We start from the raw sequence: 24,662 nt of genomic DNA, 5'->3' as shown, positions 1-24,662 counted from the left end.
GTGAAATAAGTCTAAAAATTCTATTCAGAGTTGTCTTAAAAAGGTCTTAAAAAAGTCTTACATTTGAGTTGGTGAAACCTGCAGGAACCCTGTATATACTTAGCACCATGCTCTTATGGTGTTGTTTTATGCTTTATGAACGTGGACAACAGTGAAACATATTGTTCATGACCGAGGTTGGAATTGACATAAAAAAGTGAAGTGAAACTTATGCTTGCCACCCTCACCCTCCGATCCACATTAATACAAATGATCCCAATACGTATGATTGTATGAAAAGATCTTAAAAATAAATACCAATGTAATTATTATAAACGTGTAAGTCCTTAACCTATGACTGTGTATATCACCATTAAACATGTTTTTAAAAGTTTAAGAACACCCCACCAGCTCAGTAAACACTGTGAAATGTTGACTTTTATTTGATCATTTCAGTAAAAAACTAATGTTTATAATAGTGATGAACGTTTAAAACAAAGCACTTTGGCAGTTACCCTCATATATTTAAAATGCTTTATACGCACCGTATCTTTCATGATATAATTTCTCGTCATAATCGGTTGTTTCCGATAACGGCCGAATGTGTGTCACGGTAAATGTTGCGGCGCAAGGCAGAGTCCTGCATTGGTCGGGTACCCGCTGGAACCCGATCGGTTCTGGGTAAAACAAAGATGATGCGGGTCGGGTTGCGGGTATTGCATAATAAATATATTAAAATAATAATAATTTAGTATAATGTTTAAATCCTCGAGACCTCTCCCCCACGGGATCCTCACTGCGCATAATCATAACCTCTGCAGCGCATCATCTGCTGCTGAGCGCCACATTCGAATGGCTGAGGTGAAGCTCTCTAGCGGAGAATACAGCATTTTCAATAAACACTTCCTCAAGAGCGAAATCTAAACGTCTGGGAGGCTTTTGGTGTCATCCTAGATAAAGAAAAGAACCAAACATCCCACGCTTTTTGAGACAATATCAACTGCGTGTGTTAATAATTGCATGTTTTCACTGCTCATATAGGCTATGCGGGTTCGGGTCGGGTTGCGGATCTTGTGCCGACGGGTCGGGTCGGGTTGCGGAACTAATTGGCAATATGTGCGGGTAGCGGGGCGGGTTCGGTATTGCACGTCGCGGTTGCGGGGCGGGAGCGGGTCTTGAAAATCAGACCCGTGCAGGACTCTGCCCGCAAGGTATTGTGGGACAGCATTTCTTTTTTCCCTTTCGTAAAGGAAGGTCCAGTGTTTCTTAAGCTAAAGGAGGTTATAAAGGAAGTTTCAAACCTCCTTTCCTATCATCTAGAGAATTTGAACAGCTCTTATCATGGCGGCCACTGAGGTACTTCCGGGTCATTTCACTCCATTAGGAAGGTTTCTAAGCTAAACTGACAATTCGACCGTAACCCAGGAGAACGTTACCAGCCTGACTGCATTGTGCCAACTTTACAGTTTGGTGGAGGAGGGATAATGCTATGGGGTTGTTTTTTCTAGGATCGGCCCAATACTTTGTCTATATAGTGTATGTTTTCACGGCATAATATGACATAATACTGGCTTCTTGGTTTCAATGTCATTTACAATGGTTTATCATATTTTAAATGTCAAATATTATATTTATTAATAGTTCATATAAAGCCTCTTTAAAAACCTACTTTAGTGCTTAAAACAGAGAAAGTAATTCACCTTGTTTGTCTGCAGGTCCCGCTTCCCCTGTCAATCACCAGAGGATCAGTCATCTCCTCCAATCGCCTGCTGTCAAGTTCATCACACACCCAGAATTCTTCACTGTGTTGCACAGTAACTATGTTAGTCCTTCACACACACAAAATAATGGCTATGTAGATACAGCTCTGGAAACAATTAAGAGACCACCAATGTATAGGTATGTGTTTGAGTAAAATTATAATTTTTTGATTTTAATCTATAAACTACTGACAACATTTCTCTGTGTTGGAATTCAACAGACACAGAGTGCTCTCTTAATTTTTTTCAGAGCTTCATATCAGATATAGTTTATTATATTTAGAATGACATACATAAATAGAGTATATCTCCCTAAACTTTAATTATTTATAATACAACATTTAGGATAAAGTTGTAAACTATATTTGCTGACCTGGATGCTATTTTACTTTATTGTTTTGAAGTGACTAATGAAGGACATTAACCATTATTTTAATGTCACTCAATTGAGTAAAAAATGTCACTTAATTGGTATACTGTATAATGAGGGAGCTGCAGCCAGCAGCCTCTTAAAATACTTGATTTTAAGTAAAAGGTCTTTATTGCTTATTATTAGTGTCTGTACCTACAGATAAATGCAATCTTTTTTCTAACCTTTCGCTTGATACATTATGTTAAGTCACTTCGACACAAAACACGTTAAACTGGAATGAGTAATTTCTATCTACTTTTATAATTTTCTAATCATAATCTAGATTTATGATAGTGTAATGGAAACTTCTGTGTAGCTATGCAGTGGGAGTCACCGACTCAGGAAGGAGACATGGGAAGAGCAGTAGCTTTGATGTCAAACACATGATGGTTTATTTGGAGTTAAACGGCCGGAGGATTCACATCACAAGTCCAAGAGTCAGAGGTTCTGACTTCACGGTAGAGTTGCCACGTCAATTCTGGAGAGCCTCTCTCTTGCCAGCCCATCTAACTGTTTCGCAGAGAGTAAACAACATATTTGAGGAGATAGCCTAAACAGTGTGGGAACACAGAGCTACTTGCCTCGGACACTTATGACCCTCGAAGATTTTACTTGGAGTCCACAAATACAGAGAAGGAAGTGTCCCAGTGTACCCACAACACAGACCATCTGTATCCCAGTATTGACCGGTCACAGAATGGGAACAATAACATTATTGGCTAAGCCGCCTGTGTCCTTAAAGAAGGTAAACAGACATCAAGGTTTGTCCTGTATGTTACTAATTGGCGTCTTATGATAATTATTTCCACAACATTAGAAAATTATAAAAGTAGGGTAGACATGTGGATATTATCCCGCTGAACAAAACGTGCATTTATCTAACTGGTTCATTTTCCACAGACCTTATTTCAAGCTATTTTTCCAAAATCCTATGGAGAAATCCCATTGCTTTTTGTCGAGGGAACCCATGCGCAGCTTACTTCCGGGTTTTATGATGCGTCACTGCACCACTAGGTGGTCACTTTGAAATCTTATATATCAAAGCGTCAAAACAAAATAGCATTTTTGTTGTGCATTCCTTATATTTGCATCAATAGGAATGTTAATAGTAGTAACAGAAACAGATATTTTCCTCTAGAGAAATACAGATGGTGGATTATCTTTGACATTATCTTTTATATAAGTATAAAATACACATGTTTGTGTCTCCGTCTTGTGATTTGAATGAATTTATCCCTGAAACCAATCCCTCTCCTTGACTGAAGAAATAAGGAAGTATGGAATAAGGGAGGAAGATAGGATAAAGATAAGATGGAACTGTATTAATCCCCGTGGGGGAATTCAAGCGTTATAGCAGCAACAGGGTCAGAGTGAACACAGGATTCACACAAGGTAAAGATAAAATATTACATTACATGTTACTTGTTAGATGCTTTTATCCAAAGCGACATACATACTCAATACTGTGGGCAATCTCCACAGGAGCAATTTGGGGTGAAGTGTCTTGCCCAGGGACACAACGACATGCTGACTGTAGTGGGGTTTGAACACCTACGGACTTCCTCTGTGTCATCCCCTCCGCCACCTCCTCCAGAATGTCCAGTTGTACTCCAACTACAGAGCAGGAATGAAGTAAAGGAAGGAGAAATGTAAAAAAGAAAGTAGGGAATTGGAAAGGATAAAAGGAAAGTCAGTGACCTTCATTGTCTCTCTATCCTCCTTTTCTTCCTTCATTCCATTTTTCTTACCTTGACTGTCTTTCCTATTTCCTTCTACCTTCCTTCATTTCCTTTTCCAAACCACTGCTTCACCTGGTGGATAGATATACCATTGCAATTAGTTTCCAAATATTGCACAATAGTGGCGTTACGAGTCAAAAACTATTTCTCATCTCGCCAGTATGAAGTGGGAAGGCTATTGATATGTGGCTGGATCTTTACTCATGATTACATTGCCAACACTACCCAAAAAGTATGTTTCCCACTATCAGTGATTTTATTTTATAAATATCAACGTAAACGTGTTGATGTTCTCTTGACAGGCAGCCTACCGGGTGTTCACCAACAGCAGTTGTGTGAAACACATGATTCTGAAGGTGCGCCGCGATGCCAGAAACTTTGAGCGCTACCAGCATAACCGGGACCTTGTGGTTTTCCTCAACAAGTTCGCAGACACTCAGCTGGAGCTACCAAGAGGCTGGGAGATCAAGACTGACCCCCAGGGCAAGGTAAGTTACGAATGTAAAATGACGGTGGGCATAGAATTGTGACCATAGAGTTATATGAATAATTGTACACAACTAGCAGACAGAGATTACAACTAGTGCAGTGCCAAAAGCAGTGTTACAGGACAAGACCAATGACATTTTTATGAAATATTCTATACAAACTCAATAATATTATGTAAATGATCAAGCCATATAGATGATGATCATGATCATGTTAATAGCATATTGATGTTGTATTAATTCTGAGGTCAGGATTGAGAGTAGATATGTAGTTTAAAGGCATGTCAATGTTTTTTGCATAAAATGTACTTATTTTAATATTCAAAAACCTTTTTTTTTAAATAAAATGTGATTCATAATGTATTCATTCTGTGGAAGATCATTTCAAATAAATATTTGGCAAAAACACACTTCAGTTTTTTTTTTTTCTCTGTTCCTTAGTCTTTTTTTGTGGACCACAACAGTCGTGCCACGACGTTCATTGACCCGCGCATCCCTCTGCAGAGTGGCCGGCTGCCTGGCCACCTTGCTCACAGTCAACATCTGCAGAGATTGCGCAGCTATAGCGCTGGGGAGGTACACACTCCTACCTGTACCATCAATTCTAAGTGACTCATTGTCGTCATTGAATCCACAAATATTTCCCTTCCTGAAAATGTACTGTAGCATGACTGATGTCCTATAACGCTTTTGGACAACAAAGGCGATTTATGGGCACAAAGGAATGAAAGATATCAGGCTTTAGATACACATAATACTTTTTAATCAGGTCCATATTTTGTTACTTGGATGCTCATGGGATTTGTTGAACAAATAAATCTACAGAAAATAACCTATAAATATGATAATGAAGGATGTGAAAAAATGTTTATGTGAAGTTTGTGCTGTTGGTGTTTGTTGCCAGGCCTCTGATGTGTCCAGGAGTCGTGGGGCTTCCCTAATGGCCAGGCCTGGAAATAGCCTGGTAGCCGCCATACGAAATCAGCACAACAACTCACAACAATTGACTGCTCCTTGTAAGCACTGTCAAAGCCTAATATCATTAATTAAGCCACAATCAACCTGATGCAATTCATTGTTTTAAGTAGGTATGCACCGATTCGACTTTCTCAATGCCGATACTAATACCTGGACTTTGGTATCAGCCCGAACAAAAAAACGTACCATCTGGAAGGTTTTTAATGAAATTATTTTTATTTTATTATTTTTTATAAAAACTGGCTGCTTGTGTTTTCTAGCCCAACATATGTTGGACTGTGTCCGTCACTTCGGCAGGTTTCAATATAACAGTATGGGAGATGTACACCATAAATCTTTTTTTGTCTTTTAACTGCTTATTCTCTATTTGTTTTTCTCTATCTTTTCTCTAGCGTACAATGACAAAATTGTGGCATTCCTTCGACAGCCAAACATATTTGATATGTTGCAAGAGCGACAGCCAAGCCTAAGCAGAAACCATGCTCTGAGGTATGCTTCTTTCTAAAATTATTAAATCAGAAATAATGAGGTACTAATGTTAATTCTAAACTTGTATTTGTTATCATCACTGTCGTTGTGTATATATAGCAAGGGTTTGTGCTACACAATGCATGTTTCTGCAAAAATATATGTTTGCCCCTGGAGACGTAACTATTTGTTTCGAAGTTCCCTTTGGCCACTAAGCAGCTTCACTGATCTCCCGCCTGTCCGTAGGCATGTGCAATGAACTCGCAGAGCCAGCCTGCCAGGCGTTTCTTGGACAGGGCTTCCCCGGTCACCCCGCCCCCGAAGCACACAAACAGCTGTTCAGTGCGTCAAAGGGCAGCCGCTCCACATAACACGCTAGCGCACGCACCGGGCAGAGGAGGTGCAATTTAGCCTCCCTCTCCCCACTATGGGGTGGAAGATTAAAGCCCCCCAACTGAATAGCCCTCGACCTGAACGCACTCCTTAGGCTCTTGGGCACAAAGTAGGGGTTCGGTCTGAGTGTCGCCCCGCTCTGGTCACCCCGGATCACCGAGCAACTCGGGTGCACCGATAGAGCGGTTAACACTCTCTTGGCTGACGTAGCAATGCTGTCTTCCACGACAGTGCTTTCAGGGAGGAGAGCTCCAGAGGCTGAAATGGTTAGGAGCCTCAAGCACCAGCGGCAGGTCCCACTGCGGGGGCGGAGGCGTGCACTACTGGGCGCAGCCTCCTGACCCCCCGTAAAAACCGCAACATCAGTGGCTGAGAAAAGGCTGTCCTGCCGTCAAATCCCTCATGGCAGGACGAGATGGCTGCTGCATACACTTTCACTGTGGAATGAGCAAGCCCTCTGTCCACCAATAACTGTAAGTACGACAAAATAGATCCCAACTCACAAGATGGGGCTCTATTTTCCGCTCCTCACACCATCGCAGGAATCCCAGCCACTTTGGCCTGTAACAACTGTGGTGGGATCCCGCTCTAGCTGCCTGGATAGACTGAATAACAGCTATCAGACAATCCACCCTGTCTTAGCCTGTCCCTCTCAGGAGCCAAGCCTGGAGAGGTCGGCCCAGAGTGGGTAACGCCCCGATTGCTCTGTGTCATCTCTGAGTACCACGGAGCCCTGACATGATCCGGCGCTTACTATGATGATTGACAGACGTTTCCCGCCTCACTCTCCCCAGGAGAGGGAGAATGAGAACGTAGAGCAGCTTTCTTGGCCATGGCTCGTGTGCAGACGCATCCCCCCCAAGGGCGGGTCGTTGCTCAAAGCCATGGAGAACAACAGGGCACAGTGGCTGTTTGCGCCGGCTGGCGAACAGATCCACCTCTGCTGTCCCGAACCGGGCCCAGATCTGCTTCACCACCTCTGGGTGAAGCGCCCACCTCGCCTGGCAGGGGGGCGCCCCTCGACATGAGGTCGGCCCCCCCTGTTCTCCAGACCCGGAATGTGGAGGGCTCCCAGAGTTAACACCACCTCTGAAGCCCAATTAACCACAGTTTCTCCGCTGTGCGTCAACAACGCGGTGGAGCGGACTCTGCCCTGCCTGTCAGAGTCCTGCACGGGTCTGATTTTCAAGACCCGCACCCGCGACGTGCAATACCGAACCCCGCCCCGCCTACCCGCACATATGCCAATTAGTTCCGCAACCCGACCCGACCCGTCAGCACAAGATCCGCAACCCGACCCGAACCCCGCATAGCCTATATATGAGCAGTGAAAATGTGCAATTTATTAACACACGCAGTTGCATATTTGTCTCAAAAAGCGTGGGATGTTGGTTCTTTTCTCCATCTAGGATGACACCAAAAGCCTCCCAGACGTTGGATTTCGCTCTTGAGGATGTGTTTATTGAAAATGCTGTATTCTCCTCTAGAGAGCTTCACCTCAGCCATTTCGAATGTGGCGCTCAGCAGCAGATTGATGCGCTGCAGAGGTTATGATTATGCGCGGTCCCGCGGGGGAGAGGTCTGAGGATTTAAACATTATACTAAATTATTATTATTTTAATATATTTATTATGCAATAACCCGCGACCCGACCCGCATCATCTTTGGTTTTACCCAGAACCAAACCCGGAAAAAAGCGTTGAAAAAATACCACCCGCGAATCACCTTTTTGCGGGTCACCCGTTTTCAACTGCAACAATCCCCACGCATATACACAGTGTAACCCGCGACTGTTACAATGAAGGCTCGATAATCAGCTCACGGCATATAGGTGTAAGCAGCGGTAAAGTGCTATTTTTTATAGGTGGTGTGTGGACCTCACATAGGGGGGGTCCGGGGGCAAGCTCCCCCGGAAGATTTTTAAATATTGAAGTTAAAAGCATCAATCTGGTGCACTTTGAGAGCAAAATTAAGAGATCTATGGATACATCTCTCAACACCCATATGAAACAGAACTGTAAACAGATTACTTTTTCTTTATGGATATTTTACAAATCACTCCCCTTTTAAACTTTATTCTTTTTTTAATGTCATATAGTATTTCATACCTGTTTTTAATTTATTCCCTTGTTTTTTTTTAACTATAATGATCATATAAATGTGTGCCTCGGAAAATAATTGTTTACATTAATGGTGACCAAACGTTTGAGACCAAAACGTTTGAGACCCACTGAGATACACTGAGAGTCCTTTAGCTCACTGAGTCTCTCAGTCTGACAGGAGAGGACTCTCCTCCACTTTGTTGTTGAAAAAACTCCTTATATCCGTTAGCGTAGCTCGCTAGCACCAGAAGCCTAACAAGAACAATCTTCCGGTCCCGGTGCGCTCTCTCTCCCGCTCGCGCACTGCACACAAAATGGCTCGTTCCACACACACACAGAGCCGAGCTTTAATGAAACACAGAGACCCAGACGTAATAGTACTGTACTGTATCATATTATTTCAATCAATATTTTTCAAAATATGTTTTTTTTAATAACCATTTTTTCCCCCTGGTCTCTTGCGCCCCCCCTGTCATGCCTCTGCGCCCCCCACTTTGAGAACCACTGCTTTAAAGTCAAGCTTCAGTTAAAGATTCACCCTGTAATAGATGTAAAACATGTGATGGAGCATTACTAACCTGACTCAAACCATCTAGGAAAGCTCCATTGGAAGCCATTTGGAAAGGGCAGGCACTTTCAAAAATACTTGGCAGGTGATTGGATCAATCCGTATATCACCTTCTATCATGGGCCACTTCTGATTAGTTAACAATGGCTGGTACATGTGGAGCACAGCACTTCTGATTGGTGTGGATGACTGACATACAAGAAGAAAGAAAAAAAAAAGTTTGAAAAAAAATCACAGGCTTTGCGATTTGATAATCGCATCATTTAGAATCGCGATTTCGATTTAAGATCGATTAATCGTTCAGCTCTAGTGGAGACCCCCTCCGGAGGTGATCTGGGGACCCCGAGAACCGGAGGTTGCCCTCCACTGAGGGGGGGATGGTCACCAGACGCCGGTTGTGCCTCTTGGGATCCAAACGCAGGCTGGAGAACCACCTCTGCAGGCGGGCGCATATGCAGTAACCCGAGCGGGACCACAACGTGAGCAGCCGCCATGAGACCCCAGTGTCTGCATGATAGTCAAAGCTGTCACTGTTGCCCCCTGTCGCAGTCCGCAACTGCCTGCCTGCATCGAGCACCACTCCCAAATATAACTCCTGTTGGTGAGGTATGGGGGGTGCTCTTCTTCAAATTGATCGTAAAGCCCATTTTGGTTAGGGTGTAGGATCAATTGGGCTGTGTAAAAACATTGCCCATTCCCTGACCTGGCCATGACTATGAGGTCGTCCAGATAAAAGAAAAACTCTCATGCCACGGGCGCGCAGCGGTTGGAGCGCTGTGGCCACACATATGCTGAACGTGCGTGGGACAGGGAATAGCCGGACGGTATATCTGTTGTTACTCGTAGGCTACATCCTGGAAGGCAAAACGCAAATACTTTCTGTGTTTCGGAGCAATCTCGACATGAAAGTAAGCATCCCTCAAGTCGATGGTTGTGAACCAATCGCCCGGCTGCACCAATGTGGAAATTCAGGCTGCGAAGTCACTGCCTGTTTTTGCAACAGGGCTTGAACCTCTGCCGAGAGGAAACCTATCTCCCCTCGGGATGATAGATTCGCCTCTCTTATGCCTGTGAACGGAGGAGGGATGCTGCAAAACTGGAGTGAATAACCCAGTCTCAGCGCCCTGTCCATCTACTCCGTTAATACACGGCTGCGCTTCCATTCCCCATAACACTGCGTTAGGGGATGTGCAATCAGCCATAACAGGAAGATTGGCTCATGGGGGGCTGGCACAAAAAAGGGCCGATTCTCTACTGAGGTCCTCGAACGCACTTTGAAACGGACATTATGGGGAGATGTGGAATTGTCCACACAGCAGCGTTAAAAAATCTTCCAACGCTTCTGCCCATTCATTTCCAAGATTTTCAGGATTCAAAAGTTGAGCAATGTTCAACTTTTGAAGCTGAGGCGGAAGCGTCAGCCAATCAAATCCCGTTTATGCAAATCTGACAGTAAAAGCGCTAGCCAATCAAACCGCGTGCAAGCTGGGAGTGACATACTATTTTCGTGACATACTATTTTCTATATTCCTGAAAATGGAGGAGAAATTAGGTATTGCGGTAGCAAATCACCCGGTTCTTTATGACCAGTCCCTATTAATTTACCGGGATACAAACCGGAGGAACCAGGCATGGAGGGAGGTGGCAGAGACAGTGGGTGAAACTGGTAGGTTTTCGCCTGTTTGGGGATTTTATATCCAGTTTACTTCGTTTAACATTGCTATTGCTTTGTATGTCGGGGGCGGGAGATTCATGTGATTGGTTGTTGGTCGCAAAAAATCCCCAAGCTTCAGATACGCCCCACCTCCAAGATTTTTTTGACGCAGCTGTGTGGATGTACCGTTACTCTGGGATAATGCAATCGTTTTTACTGAAGGCATTTTTCACACACACATCACTCTAGAACTAGAGTTACAATATGCAACCCACCGTTTCTTCTGCGGAGGTCCCTGAAAGCCCCACGGCCTTGCCAAAATAATCGCTCTGATCTGGTGAGGTGGGGGCATCTCTAGCAATGAGCGAGATGCCCAACACACCCGCTCTGCCGCCATGGTCATCACCTAGGGGGAAGTACAGCCCTGGGCGGTGGACTTCCATGGACGCCAGACCCGGAAGTGCCCGACAACGGCAAACGGAGCCATCCGCCCCGCTGGAATGGCGAACGTGAATGGCACCGCCTAGGCCATATCCTGGTCCCCCAAACACTCGAAGCAGGGGTGGTGGGGATCGGCACCCGCCATTTAAGCCAGGGCATGAAGGACAGGCCCGGGTCTCTAGAAGTGGCGACTCCATGGAGGTATGATAACTCTTTCTTCTTCAAATGTCTTACTTTCTCTGCTTCAGTTGTTGCTCACTTGAAGAGAAAAGGATGACGGGAACGGGAGGTGTGGCCGCCTTGGGCTTGTGCACGCATTCAGGTAGGCCCGCCCCGGGGGCCGGCTACATCTATAGAAATCTCAGTAGGTGAATGCTTGCATGATAAGGTAGTACCCATAGTGTCCAGTAGAGGGCGGAGCCTGTGAGAGATATAACAGAAGAGGTTTTTTTTCAATCTACATTATATCAAGCTGTGATAAGTATTGATAGGAACCTGCCTTAATGTAAATACTATATATAATAAATTATTTGTCTTGCTTGACTGTTCAGGGAGAAAATTCACTACCTTCGGACAGAAGGTACTCAGGGGGTGGAAAAATTGTCATGTGATGCAGACCTAGTCATCCTGTTAAGGTAATACACACACTGAAACTAGTATCCATGTTTGGTAACAACATCTATTTTATTGAATTTTACAGTAAATGACTGAATTCGGAAATACTGTCTGTTTTGTGTGTTTTTCTTGTAGTTTATTTGAAGAGGAGATCATGTCTTATGTTCCGCCTCATCCCATCCTCCACGGCTTCAGCATTTCTCCTCGCTGTTCACCTGCCTCCTCACCACAAAACTCTCCTGGTAGGTCTTCAAACATAGCAGCTACAAGTGTCAAGCACACAGTTACTAAATTATTAAATATTGTCCCTCTTGTCAATAAGTCATCAAATCATCAAATAAAAAAACATGAATTGATGATTAACATAATGTTATAATATATTACATAACGTAGCAACATAACCGTTTTTTTTTTACAGGTTTTGTGTATAAATGTGAATGGAAACTTGATAATATGATCATGCTTTGACATAAAAATTCCTTATTTAAGGTAAAATCAAATTCATTTTGAATGTTCTACATTGTTAAGTGTATTTCTTATACAAATCAAATCACAATAAAGTGAAAAAAATATGCAATTCTTATGTTTATCAACAGAGGGCAGCAGAGACCTGAGGCCTGTACTACGAAGCCGGTTCAACATAACCTGGATATGTTTGAGTTACCCGGTTTACCTAATCCAAAAAAAACACGCTCTCGCTAAGCTGCCCTACGACGCTGGTTATCAACTCGTTAACTCAAGCCAGGGTTTCTCTGTCCGGCTGAGTGCGCGTTCACATGAAAGGGGCGGGTTAGCAACATTTGACCAATCACAAACATGGACAAGCGTACTGACAGTGCAGCGTCTTACTTCCTGAATGAAAAGTGAACTATAATATTAGACAAATATGAAGAAGTTTAAATATCCATGACTTAAACACTTTATCCAGGATAAAAGCAACATAGGTACAGCAGGTACACAAAAAGTGTTTGAATGCGTACATTAACAGGTTTATGATATCACTGCCCCGTCTAAGACACGAGTGGATCTGACTTTAATTACATTTGAGTTTCGTCAACTTAATGTGTTGCTTAAAATAATACTTCTGCATACAGTATGTGACACTGTAAGTGTTGCACGGCCAGATACGGCTCAAGAAGCTAACTCAGATAAGGAAACATATTGTTGAACTTTCCTGTCGGCTCCCAGACCGTGGTCGAGGAAACAGGGGGGATGACTCTCTGTCGTCTCCCAGGGCAGAAGCTACACGCTTCGGATTCAATAACCCACTTTATCAAATCACTGGAGAGAGGCGAGCTCGTCTTGGGAGGTCGTTGTATTTATTTAGTTCTTCCGTTTTACAAGATACATCACAGACCTATGCTTTTTCCTGTTGCCTTATTTCATTTCCAGAAAACATATATACCGTTCGCTCACTCTCGCTCTACCATACCCACTCTCACATGCACGCGCCACACCCCTCTCTTAAAGGGGTAGCGATCATGACCCTAATGTCATAACAATATGATACATTATGATGTGATATGAATGATAATGGGACCGGAAACCCAGAGTTTTCCCTGAAGTTAGCTTGCTAAGCGAAAATCCGGCTTCGTAGTACAGGCCTCTGCTAATACTAAATCAAGGCGCTATCATGTGTTTTGCTGAGATAGGCAGGGAGATACAACTACCATGTCCAATCATAGCGGGGCAGGACTATGGACCTTTAATATCATTACTGACACAAGCTGATGTCTGCTATCAACGACTAGGGCTCTTTTTGGTACAAAAGACGAACTAGTTAACTCCATTTTGCATTAAGAAAGAGAACATTAATAGCCAATAGCAATACGGCAGGTTGACATTTTAGGAGAAGTCGCTAGAGTATAGGGCAGGGGTGTCCAAACTTTCTTCAAAGAGGGCCAGATTTGATAATGTGAATATGCCCGGGACCAATAGTCCCTTCTGACATCGTTTTTATTTATTGGTTTTTCCCACACATAACACAATAACAGGAGAAACAAATGCAGGTGCTATATTAAAAAAAACACAATGACATGATAAGACAGAAACAGAAAACCCCTAAGACCAGTCCCTCCCACCCCTACCTCCAGACAGACAAACAAAACAAAGGCAACGAAAGAAAAACAGTTCCGGGTTTTACCGCAGATCACTGTACGTCAAAGCTAGCGGGCCATAAATAATACATAATAAGACCAAAGTGCAGGCCATATTAAATCGGATCAGACTTTGGACATGCCTGGTATAGGCATAACACCCTAACATTTTCCCGGGTCGCCGAGGGTGCTGGCTTTGTTTGTTCACCGCTCCTCCGCCCCAAATCTTGTTCTTTAGTCCAGATCAGAACCTCTCCTGTCGGGCTCTCTACTTTTTAAACGTCAGTCATCAGCAAAAATAGCAGCATCTCTCTATCGAATCGACACAGATCTTGTGTTGTCATCTCCTACCTGCTGGCTCTTTCCTGCTCACCGGTCCCTAGCCCGCTAGCTAGCTAGCATTATCGGACCTAGCAGGCTGCTACCTAGATGCTCCTCGGCTCTCCGAAGTCTGCTGAGCTAACATTTATGTCTCCACCCCAACCTCCGCGGCTCGTGTGGGTCTTCCCATCCCGCTGCGATCAGCCGGCTTCCCCGCTGACATCGTCTCTCCCTGCCTGGTGGCTATCAAGCTAGCTAACAAGCTAGTAGGCTGGTCACCCGGCTCCCACTCTGCACCAGGTTGTCAGCCCCTCCTACGATTCTCCTCCGGAAACCACTGGAATTATTCTCCTGATATGCTGTGGATTATCCTTCTGATTTTACCTGGACTCACACCGCTCCTTCTTCCACGGTCATCCGGCTCCTGGTCTCTGCTGTCCGGGTGCCCAGCATTAGCTAGCTCCGTGCTAGCGCCACTTCACCGGATCATGCCGCCGCTCTACTCCCTGTCAGATCTCCACTCCTTTAATAACCGCCTGCCTCTGGACTGCATGGACATCCTCGCAGATAATGAAATACTCCGCAAACGCCGTCCTCCACACAGAGGCTCTGGCCGTAAGTTTTTATTTCATTCCACGTCTCCACACTCCATCCCGTCCATTCAGTCCTGTCACACGCCCACACTACGCCATCACAACAAACAACACGTGAATCTGACCAATCTCCTTCCACTCCCCCGGTCCACTCAACCCCTCCCAATGCAACGTCACCTCAGAGCAGCCCTGCTCAACTCACGCTCCATCCACAATAAAAGCCACATTCTGAATTAATTCATTAAAGACAATAACCTGGACTTTCTGTATCTGACCGAAACATGGCAAAAAACCCTGGACTATTTTTCTTTAAATGAAATCACTCCAGCAGGATTCACATACATTGACAAACCTCGCCCACAAGGGCGGGGTGGTGGTATAGCTGCTATTATCAGAAAGGAAATAAAAGCTACCATAATCCCCATCCCTGATGTTTCTTCATTTGAACACGTGATCTTCAAACTCTCTGGTCCCACTCCCCTGGTCACAGCCATCATCTACCGTCCCCCGAAGCCAAACCCCTCCTTTCTATCCGACCTCTCTGACATTCTCACTCAGCTTTCTGCCATATCCCCATCTGTTCTCCTCTTAGGTGATTTTAACATTGATGTTGACGACCCGACCTGCAAATATGCCTCTGAATTTAAGGAAACCCTTCACTGCTGTAACTTCTCTCAACACATCAACTTTCCAACACACAGCCGTGGTCACATCCTGGACTTGGTCTACTCCACTGGTCTCACCATCCATCATCTGTCCAGCCTCAATATCCACATCTCTGATCACCTGGCCATCATCATGGACATCAACATCCCCATCCACACCCAAAAGCAAAAACGCACAATAACCTACAGAAATCTTAAATCCATCTCACCTTCAGCAATCACTGCCTCCATTACCTGCAAGATGTCTGTCTCCCCCCCACTTTCTGAAAACCCATCTGAACATGTGGACTATTATAACAGCACCCTCTCCTTCTGTCTCAATGAACTGGCCCCCACAAAAACAAAAAATGTCTCTTTCATACACTCCCTCCCCTGGTATACCCCCGAACTCCGCCAAATGAAATCAAGGAAAACGTCAACTTGAATGCCAACAGAAGAAAACCACACTAACAGTCCATCTTCAAATCTACAAAGACTATCTCCAGCAGTACAGTAACGCACTCAAAGCAGCCCGGTCTAATTACTACTCACATCTCATTCAGTCCGGCTCCAGCAACCCCAAGCATCTCTTCTCCACCATCAGCAAACTTCTCAAACCCTGTGACAACGCCACCTCATCCTTCACCACCGAACAGTGCAACTCCTTCCTCTTGTTTTTCCAACCCAAAATCAGCAACATTTACAGCAATCTGACACCATCATCAGCACCCCCCACCTCCCCTCCTGGCTCCCCCCCTTCACCTCACAGCCCCTATCCCACTTCTCCCCTGTGACCCCCATGCAACTGTCCGACTTCATGACTGGAATTAACTCCACCTGCACACTTGACCCAATGCCCTCCAAATGTGTTAAAGAGAGCCTCCCTGCCATCTCCCAACTCATCGCCACCATCATTAACTCCTCCCTCAGATCTGGATCAGTTCCCCCCTCTCTCAAACTGGCTGCTGTCACACCCATTCTCAAAAGACCTGGACTCACACCTGACATCATGTCCAACTTCTAGCCCATCTCAAATCTCCCCTTTCTGTCAAAAATACTTGAACGTGCCTCACAACTTAAATCCCACCTCAGCTCCAATGACCTCTTTGAGCCATTTCAATCCGGTTTCCGATCAAAACACAGCACTGAAACAGCTCTTCTGAAAATCACAAACGACCTCCTCCTCTCCTCTGACTTCGGCAACCTGAACATCCTCATCCTCCTCGACCTCACCGCAGCATTCGACACCATCAACCGCATCATCCTGCTGTCCCTCCTCCAATCATCACTCAACATCACCGACACTGCACTCTCCTGGCTGAAATCCTACCTCACCGACAGACATCAGTTTATCAACATCAACAACTGCACCTCCTCCACTGCTCCTCTGTCCCAAGGCGTCCCCCAGGGTTCGGTGCTTGACCCCCTCCTCTTCATCCTCTACATGCTCCCCCTTGGCAAAATAATTAGTCGCCACAACCTTCAATTTCACTGCTACGCCGATGACATCTAACTTTATATCTCAACAAAAACCATCACCCCCACAACACACTCCACTCTCACCAACTGTCTCTCAGAAATAAAAGCATGGATGCAAGCAAACTATCTCCAACTGAACGGTGCCAAATCAGACATCATCATCATCGGCCCCCCATCCCGTACCAAAGCCACCCAGAATTTCAACTTCACCATTGACAGCCACACTCTATCTCCCCCCTCACATCCGCAACCTTGGAGTCATCTTCGACTGTCAGCTCAAATTCAACCACCACATCAATCACATCACCAGGTCCGCCTTTTTCCACCTCAAAAACATTGCCCGTCTCCGCCCATCACTCTCCTCCTCTACTGCTGAAACCCTGATTCATGCATTCATCACATCACGACTCGACTACTGCAATAGCATCCTCTACGGCAGGGGTGCCCAACCCTTTTTGAACGGAGAGCTACTTTTAAAGTTGCCAGTCTGCCGAGATCTACCAGTCCAAATAGAGAGGCGTAGCCTACTACCAGGTAAATACACACTTCCACTTGTATAAAACTGACCTTTGTACAATTAATACTCCATAAAATACTGCAGATTCTTTATCTTACCTCTTTCTAATCTACACACATACAAGTATTTAACTGAAGTTACACAACAGTGTTGTTGATACAGAGTTGGAGTTTATTCACACGTCACATACTACGACATGTTTTCAAGAAACATTGAACAGTGCTGCCACATATGACACAAGGATAAAAGAAAAGACTCTGAACCCTTTCTTTGCCATTATATAACAATAGTTTTGCTACAAAAGTATAAATTAGGCTTACTAATAAAACAACACAGGAATATGCTGCCAAAGTGCAATACAAAATTAATAGAATCAAACCCTTTTTTTGTTGCATTTTAGTAGAGTATAAAAATAAATGCCTTTAAAAAAATAGGATGCAAGTAACACTAGTTTCTTAACCTGAATTGATGATAGACTATAATCAATTTAAATGTGCATTATTATACCATTTTGTACAATAATTATAATGAATAAGTTCAAACAAACAAAAACTTACAGCTGATTAATAACGTTATCTAACTTGAGTTTTTATTATATCAAAAACCTGTTGAAATGCTTCTGTTATTTTTACTGTCCCCAAAAAGCGCGTCGGTAGCCTCCAGGAATGCTTCTTTCACAACTTCGCCATCTTTGAAAAACTTCATGTGTTTCGCAAGAATGTGACTGACACGATAAGATGCTCTGGTAGCAGCCTTGCTCTTGTTGTTGGACCTGGTGAAAATGGACTGCTGTGCATTTAGCTGTCCTTTCAGGCCCCTTCCCTTTTGGGAGCGTAGGGCAGAGTTAGGAGGGAATTCCGTCTCGTAGCGTTTGTGCACTGTTTTGAAATGCCGCTCCTAAATTACCCTTCTTCGATAAAGCCACGCTCGCATTGCAGATGAGACAGATGGACTTTGAATTGGAATAGATACAAAAATAATCATCCTCCCACTCGGAGTGAAAATTATATATTTTGGGCTTTTTTGCTTCTGCCATAATTGCGGTCTTGTGTGTGTGCGGACTGTCACTCCTGTTGACACGGACAACGTCAGCGAAATAGTGCCCACTGCCCACCAGCCACGCCCCCACACATGGGGTCACGCCGGCCAATCACAAAGCTTTGGTGCGTTCAAGTGCATTATTCTGGCACAGGAAGATTATGTTATAGGAGATTAACGATAAAACAGAATATTGTTGTTCTATTTTTAGACACATCTCGCGATCGACTGGGACCGGTCGATCGCGATCGACTGGTTGGGCACCCCTGCTCTACGGCATACCATCCAACCTCCTCAATAAACTCCAACATATCCAGAACTCTGCTGCCCGCCTCCTCACCCACACCCGCTCCCGGGACCACATCACTCCCGTCCTCCAGATGCTCCACTGGCTCCCCGTCCGTCAAATAATCAACTTTAAAATCCTCCTTATTACTTACAAAGCCCTCAACAATCAGGCCCCCCCCCTACCTCACAGACCTGCTGCACCACCACACCCCTTCCCGCTGCCTCCGCTCATCAGAAGCCAACATCCTATCCATCCCCACAGGCATCAAGCACCGGACCTGGGGGGACAGAGCCTTCTCCGTTGCTGCCCCCACCCTCTGGAACTCACTCCCTCAACCCATCAGAGACTGCACCGACCTCACCACCTTCAAAAAACTCACCAAAACTCACCTCTTCAATCTGGCTTTTAATGTGTGATTGTTTTTGTATTATTTGACTTTAACTTTAAATATATATTTATTTGTTGTTCTTTTATTTTATTTTCACTATATCTGTAAAGCGTCTTTGAGCACCTGTAAAAGCGCTAACAAAATAAATCTATTATTATAGGACTTGACATATTGTGCTTACTATTACAATGTATTGGATTTGGACAGATCATAACAGATTTGATATTTGTTTTGAATGATTGTTATACATTTTGAATAATTAAAATGGGATTGCACTAGTCTTAAAAAGCATTACATTTCAGTGTCCCATCCAAATGTATTTACAAACAAACAGCTGCAGACAGTAATGTAAACTATGAAATGTTTCTGTATGTCTGGAGACATATACATAACACACTGTAAAACAAATAGGATTAGGATTATTGCTACAGTGCTGCAGGATGCAATTTAATAATTTTGTTGTGGATTCAACTTTCTTCCCCCCCCGCCCGCTTCCTCTTCCGAAAGAGCAACTAGATGGTCAAGGCTGCAGAGTTTTCAATTCACAGTGTTAAGAACATCCTGTTATTCACGAAAAGTTAAAATAACATATGGTAGACAAACTCTGCTCAGAATCAACTCAGTATTTTCCCCATCAACTGTTCAATCTAATGTGTGTGTGTGTGTGTGTGTGTGTGTGTGTGTGTGTGTGTGTGTGTGTGTGTGTGTGGTGTGTGTGTGTGTGTGTGTGTGTGTGTGTGTGTGTGTGTGTGTGTGTGTGTGTGTGTGTGTGTGTGTGTGTGTGTGTGTGTGTGTGTGTGTGTGTGTGTGTGTGTGTGTGTGTGTGTGTGTGTGTGTGTGTGTGTGTGTGTGTGTGTGTGTGTGTGTGTGTGTGTGTGATGAGTGGGATCAACTCATTATTATTGTTCGTATTTTCACAACCAGTGTGTTACCCTGCATTGATTTTTTTAGATTAGAAGAGTGAATATTTTAGCACAAGTTACATTTTTGTTGCTGAATGATACAAATGTATCGATGTATCAATTCAGTAGTTCCACATCAGTCATTCTCACCGTAAAAATATCTCCCATAGGTCACTTTGTTGACTAGCTACAAAATATAGCTCATTAAGCTTCTGACACATTTTGTAAAGGCACTGTGAACCTCTCTAACTCTCAATTTCAGTCTTAGAACTTCACATTGTTTACAAAACATTTTTTCCAGTGTTTTATATTAACCCCAGTTTATGTGTGTTTATAGGCCTGCAGAGGGCCAGGGCTCCAGCTCCTTACCGCAGAGACTTTGAGGCCAAACTAAGAAACTTTTACAGGAAATTAGAGGCCAAGGGCTACGGGCAGGGACCAAGCAAAATCAAGTAAGACTCAAATTTCACATTATGAATAAATTAAATGCACCTTAAAATAAAGTGAAAGGTCCAAAGCCGTTATATTATATTATGCAATAAGATTGTCACAGTTACAGTTCAGACACAGCTCACACGAGATTGTTATAGTAGGGTCCCACATATATGTCAATTGATCTGAATCATCCTAACTATGATATTTAATATAAAGTCTAACTACATATTTAAGGATATTTAAACAGCTACCACTGTTTCAGGAATACATTGATAAATACATTTACATTTTAATATAATAATTAACCAATTAACTAATTCGCCACCAATAGCACCACCAGAATTATATTCCTACATATAAGACAGTTTGAAACTAATTGTAGACCTACAATTAGGGAAATAAGATGTACAGAAACTGAACAGTTAAGTAAATAAGAAGCAAAAGAAAAACTCCAAATTCAGATTTTCAAATGTAAAAGTACCAGTTATCTGTAAACTTTCCTGCTTGTTGTAGGTTGCTGATCAGGAGAGAACTCTTGCTGGAAGGAACCTTTAACCAGGTGATGGCATACTCCCGCAAAGAGCTGCAGAGAAACAAACTCTACGTTACTTTCCTCGGAGAGGAGGGGTGAGCAACACAAACAACACATAATTGACCAATGAAATAACACAGCTGAATGTGCTGTTCTTTTAAGCTTTTGAAGCACAGAGCTTTTTGATTTATATTGCCAACATGTTGATTTTTAGTACTGTTTAAAATTGTATATATTAACACTGGACCCCATAATTGTTTTTCTCACAAAGGTTTATTCTTTTGGTTTTATTGCCAAAACAGCAGACAATTCCACTCAACCTCATTTCCAGAAGCAGCTGGCCATTTTTTTTTCAAGTAAACTCACTTTACACTGGAAGCCCAGCACTCAACAGTACACAAGGTTATAATCTACCTAGTGAACATGTTGGAGAACTTTGCAAATGAATGGCCAAAGTGAATATTGGAAAATATATCTCAAATCTTTAAACTTTGTATAATCAGTTTATTTTGTCTTTTTTCTTTGATGACGATAATTGAACCATATTTTTATTAAATATATGTTACAGGGGAAATAAAAAAAAATGTCTATCATATTAACAGTCAAGTATGTAAAGATGTGTTTTGTCTCTTGTTCTCTTTTCAGATTGGACTACAGTGGTCCGTCCAGAGAGTTTTTCTTCCTATTGTCTCAGGAGTTGTTTAATCCATACTACGGTCTGTTTGAATACTCAGCTAACGATACTTACACCGTTCAAATCAGCCCCATGTCAGCATTTGTTGAAAACCATCTGGAATGGTAAGCTGTGCAATAGGAACAAACAAACAAACAAACATACAGAGACACGGGGTGAATCAGTGTTTTGTTAAATATACTTTAACTCAACTCTAATTTGTCAGTTGGTACAGTTTTTTTTGCTATACAGTAATTGTACAATTTCACTTTTCTTTATAGCTGTTTGCACTCTATTTAAGAAATAACGTTTACACTACTGGTTGATTCAAGTTTTTCCCTGAAAATGACTATCTGTGAGATCACACTTTTTTTGGCTATTCAATAAGTCCATAACATTTTTTTTTATTGTAAAGATTGTTGTATTGTGACCAGCTCCCTGGTCCGTTTCATATTACATTTGTACAGTGAATACGTATCTTGCACATTACTTTATTACCCTTTTAAAACAAATACAAATGAATAGAGAAAAAGAAAGGTAAACATTTAGCCTAGGGTTCAACAAAGCCTTGGTACCTCCCATACTGCCCCAAAGCCTCTTGATTTATTTCAACTGATTTTATGGTTATAGAAAGGAACAAGCCCTGTCAGTGATTATTTGACCACCACCTGAGTCAGGGCACTGACACTGTGATCTTGAAAGATAGTGAACAAAATGCAAAGTGCAGTGTTATAGTATAATATAGCAGTGTTTCCCCTAGGTTTACTGCTTTGGGGGGGGGGTGCTGATTGAGTGGGGGGGTTGGGATGTATCTTTTTAAAATCCTCAGGAGCAGAGAGAGGAGCTGTGGATTATTGTTATTGATTAATGCATCAGTGTTTCTTAGGGTCAAAAACACTAAACTCACAACTTAAAATTAAAGTTAGTTTAGTTTAATAAAAGAGCACATGTTCAATGTGAAAAGTGACAGTAGATATAGATTAGTTGCAATTTAATGCTATATATATATATTTATTTTTTTAATTATTAAAAAAAAAAAATTATTATTTTTTTTGTTTTTAGACACCTTGCATTTCAGGGGGGGCTCCGTTGGCGGGGCGCGGGGCTCTGTTGGCGGGGCGCAGCGCATTCAGACGTCTTTTTTCTTTGTCCCACAAATACAATTAGTAAAAAATGTGTGGCAGGACACATACAGGCAGGCTTAGTCGGAAAGTGATCATCATGCCACATTATTAAATAGTGAAAAGCAGAAAAAAAGGTTAATGTGTCTTCTGGGTGAAGTATCGCACTTACCTGTATTGCCATGGGGCTAGTAGCAACAAGGATGGAGGTTTAAGCACTTCCCAACTACTGACAGTTCCCACCACCGCTATCTCACTGTAAAAAAAACAGTGTTAGAAATGGCAAGCCAGCAGGAATGAATTGCCCTTCTCTCTGTTTGAGATTAATATGGAGGTGCATCAATGCAGGTGCTCCTCCTGTTCCTTCAATTCAACCCAGCCTTGCACAGGTGGTCTGCATTCTTTGTAAGGACTTTCGAACATTCAGGTTAGGGAACTTGTTGCCTGTGAGTATCTGTTAGGAAGTAGTCAAGCAAGAACTACAGGCGCAGCCTTGGTATTCTCCTAGCCTTTCTGCATCCTTGTGGCTGTCTCAGTCCCATCTCTAGCAATTGGATTGAAACTGCATTATGAGGCAGTAGAACCATCAGCTAGGTTTGAACCAGTTGTATCAAAGTTGTTAAAGCAAGGCAAGGCAAGTTTATTTATATAGCACTTTTCAACACAAGGCAATTCAAATGTGCTGCTGTGCATAGGATGTCTCAGATAGCCATTCTAATTGTATCAGGGGCTCAACGTGGGAAAGAACATTTTTACACCGTCGAACACTGGAGGTCTCGACATGGGGGAAAATGCCATATGATTTACTAATCTAAATGAATAGCATTTTCAATATTGACACTATAATTTACATTTTGTTCAATCTGAATTTACTTTAAAATAAAAAAAATCTATATTGATGATAAACCTGTGAGTTGGATGTAGAAAACTACATCCAACTCACAGGTTTATCATTGATTTGAGAAAAAAGATTATTAATTTACCCTGAGCCTGTTTTTCAGGTCTCAGGCTCGAAAATGACATTCCCAGAACAAATGACTTATCTTCACTTCTAAAAGGGGTAAATTAATCATCTTTGTTCTCAAAGCAATGATACACCTGTGAGTTGGATGTAGAAAAGTCAGAATCAATATAGATGTTTTTATTTTAAAGTAAATTCAGATTGAACATAGTAAAAAAATGTAAATGATAGTTTCCGTCCAAGAAAAACCATTACTTATAGTGAAAACCACCCTTGAATGATGGGATAGTAGACAAAAACCTTAACATATAATAAGTACCCTGTATCAAGAGTGAATTTGACATTTTTAGAGAGGTTTAGAAAAAAAAACCTACATCTGGGGTCATTTGGGTGTATTTGCCATATCTCTGGATATAAGTGCTAATTCAGAGGCTTGGTGTTACCCTTGTGTTTTGTTTAGCTAAAAATGATTAATAATGTCTGATAGCTGAGTTTCTTCCCATTAAGTGGGTAAGACACATTAATAGGTGGTTAAATGTTAAGAAGCCCTGAGACACAGTTTCGTGAATATTGTTGTGGGGCGGGGGGCTTAATAGGTTAAAAAGCCCTCAAGTGGGCCCCTGGATAGCTCAGTGGTAAGGGCTGGTGGCCAGTGCCTAGTAAGCAAGTTCGTATCTCAAGCTAGCTGAAGGCGGACAGCCCGGGGGCAAAGCAGAAGCCGAGAAGGGGGTCTCTGGCGGCCGGCCCGGGGGAAAAGCAGAGGCCGAGAAGGGGGACTCGGGCGGACGGCCCGGGGGCAAGGCAAAAGGGCGGCGGGGAAACTCAGGGGGCTGAAGACAGGGGCGAAGACCTTGACGGGTTAACTCAGGGGGCTGGGCACGAGGACGAAGGCAGCAGCTGGGTAACTCAGGGGAGTGCGTTCAGGTCGAGGGCTATTCAGTTGGGGGGTTTTAATCTTCCCCCCCATAGTGGGGCGAGGGAGGCTAAATTACACCTCCTCTGCCCGGTGCGTGCGCTGGCACATTATGTGGAGCGCACGGCTGCCCTTAGACACACGGAACAGCTGTTTGTGTGCT

At 43.2% G+C, this 24,662-nt stretch overlaps 1 protein-coding gene and 1 long non-coding RNA gene across 5 annotated transcripts in view; one reads left to right on the top strand and one right to left on the bottom strand.

The window, feature by feature from the left end:
• Positions 1–24,662, top strand: part of LOC117561190 (E3 ubiquitin-protein ligase HECW1) — a gene marked incomplete in the record, with an annotated part of 206,653 nt that overhangs the window by 170,368 nt on the left and 11,623 nt on the right. The window contains 10 exon segments of the mRNA XM_034238491.1: positions 1,695–1,801; positions 4,193–4,378; positions 4,820–4,954; positions 5,283–5,394; positions 5,749–5,845; positions 11,534–11,617; positions 11,733–11,839; positions 20,202–20,316; positions 20,813–20,926; positions 21,477–21,629. Coding sequence (XP_034094382.1) covers positions 1,695–1,801; positions 4,193–4,378; positions 4,820–4,954; positions 5,283–5,394; positions 5,749–5,845; positions 11,534–11,617; positions 11,733–11,839; positions 20,202–20,316; positions 20,813–20,926; positions 21,477–21,629 — 1,210 coding nt within the window.
• LOC117561194 lies at positions 1,129–23,024 on the bottom strand. Of its 4 annotated transcripts, none has more exons than XR_004571302.1 (6): positions 22,798–23,024; positions 21,580–21,634; positions 20,781–20,882; positions 3,900–3,962; positions 3,609–3,765; positions 1,129–1,781 (listed from the first exon to the last, which is right to left on the bottom strand). It is a non-coding gene; the product is annotated as an uncharacterized LOC117561194 (long non-coding RNA). The 4 variants fall into 4 exon arrangements; XR_004571303.1 differs by having other exon boundaries at positions 1,129–1,748; XR_004571304.1 differs by lacking the exon at positions 1,129–1,781 and adding an exon at positions 1,838–2,661.

This window comes from Gymnodraco acuticeps, unplaced genomic scaffold (genome assembly GCF_902827175.1).
Source record: "Gymnodraco acuticeps unplaced genomic scaffold, fGymAcu1.1, whole genome shotgun sequence".
Taxonomy (NCBI): Eukaryota; Metazoa; Chordata; class Actinopteri; order Perciformes; family Bathydraconidae; genus Gymnodraco; species Gymnodraco acuticeps.
This window is presented reverse-complemented; position numbering and strand designations above follow the sequence as displayed.